This window comes from Eimeria mitis, genomic scaffold (assembly GCF_000499745.2).
Source record: "Eimeria mitis Houghton genomic scaffold, Emh_scaff192, whole genome shotgun sequence".
Classification (NCBI taxonomy): Eukaryota; Apicomplexa; class Conoidasida; order Eucoccidiorida; family Eimeriidae; genus Eimeria; species Eimeria mitis.
The window spans coordinates 11,852-12,172 of NW_013570241.1; the positions used below are offsets into that span (position 1 = coordinate 11,852).

Genomic DNA, 321 nt, shown 5'->3' on the forward strand with positions numbered 1-321 from the left:
GGGAGCGCGGGGCCTTGGCGGAGCAGAAGTCTGCTGCTTCGATGGGGGTATCCCAAGCCACCCGCAGACAGCCCCGGCTCACCAGAGATACACCTGCACACAAACCCTAAACCCTAAACCCTAAACCCTAAACCCTAAACCCTAAACCCTACACCCTAAACCCTAAACCCTTGACAATAGAGAATGGAGAATGGAGAATAGGGAGAGTAGAGAGCTGAGAGAAGAAAATTTAGTACAAAAAAAAAAAACTTATAAACCCTAAACCCTAAACCCTAAACGCAACGCCATACATATATATATATATATATATATATATATATA

General features: G+C 43.9%; 1 protein-coding gene across 1 annotated transcript in view; it reads right to left on the reverse strand.

Moving 5' to 3' along the window:
• The window catches only part of EMH_0002680 (uncharacterized protein), a gene marked incomplete at both ends in the record, with an annotated part of 5,471 nt that overhangs the window by 3,597 nt on the left and 1,553 nt on the right, over positions 1–321 (reverse strand). Inside the window, one exon of the mRNA XM_013496108.1 lies at positions 1–93. Within this exon, the coding sequence (XP_013351562.1) occupies positions 1–93 (93 nt within the window). The remainder of the gene's footprint in view (positions 94–321) is intronic.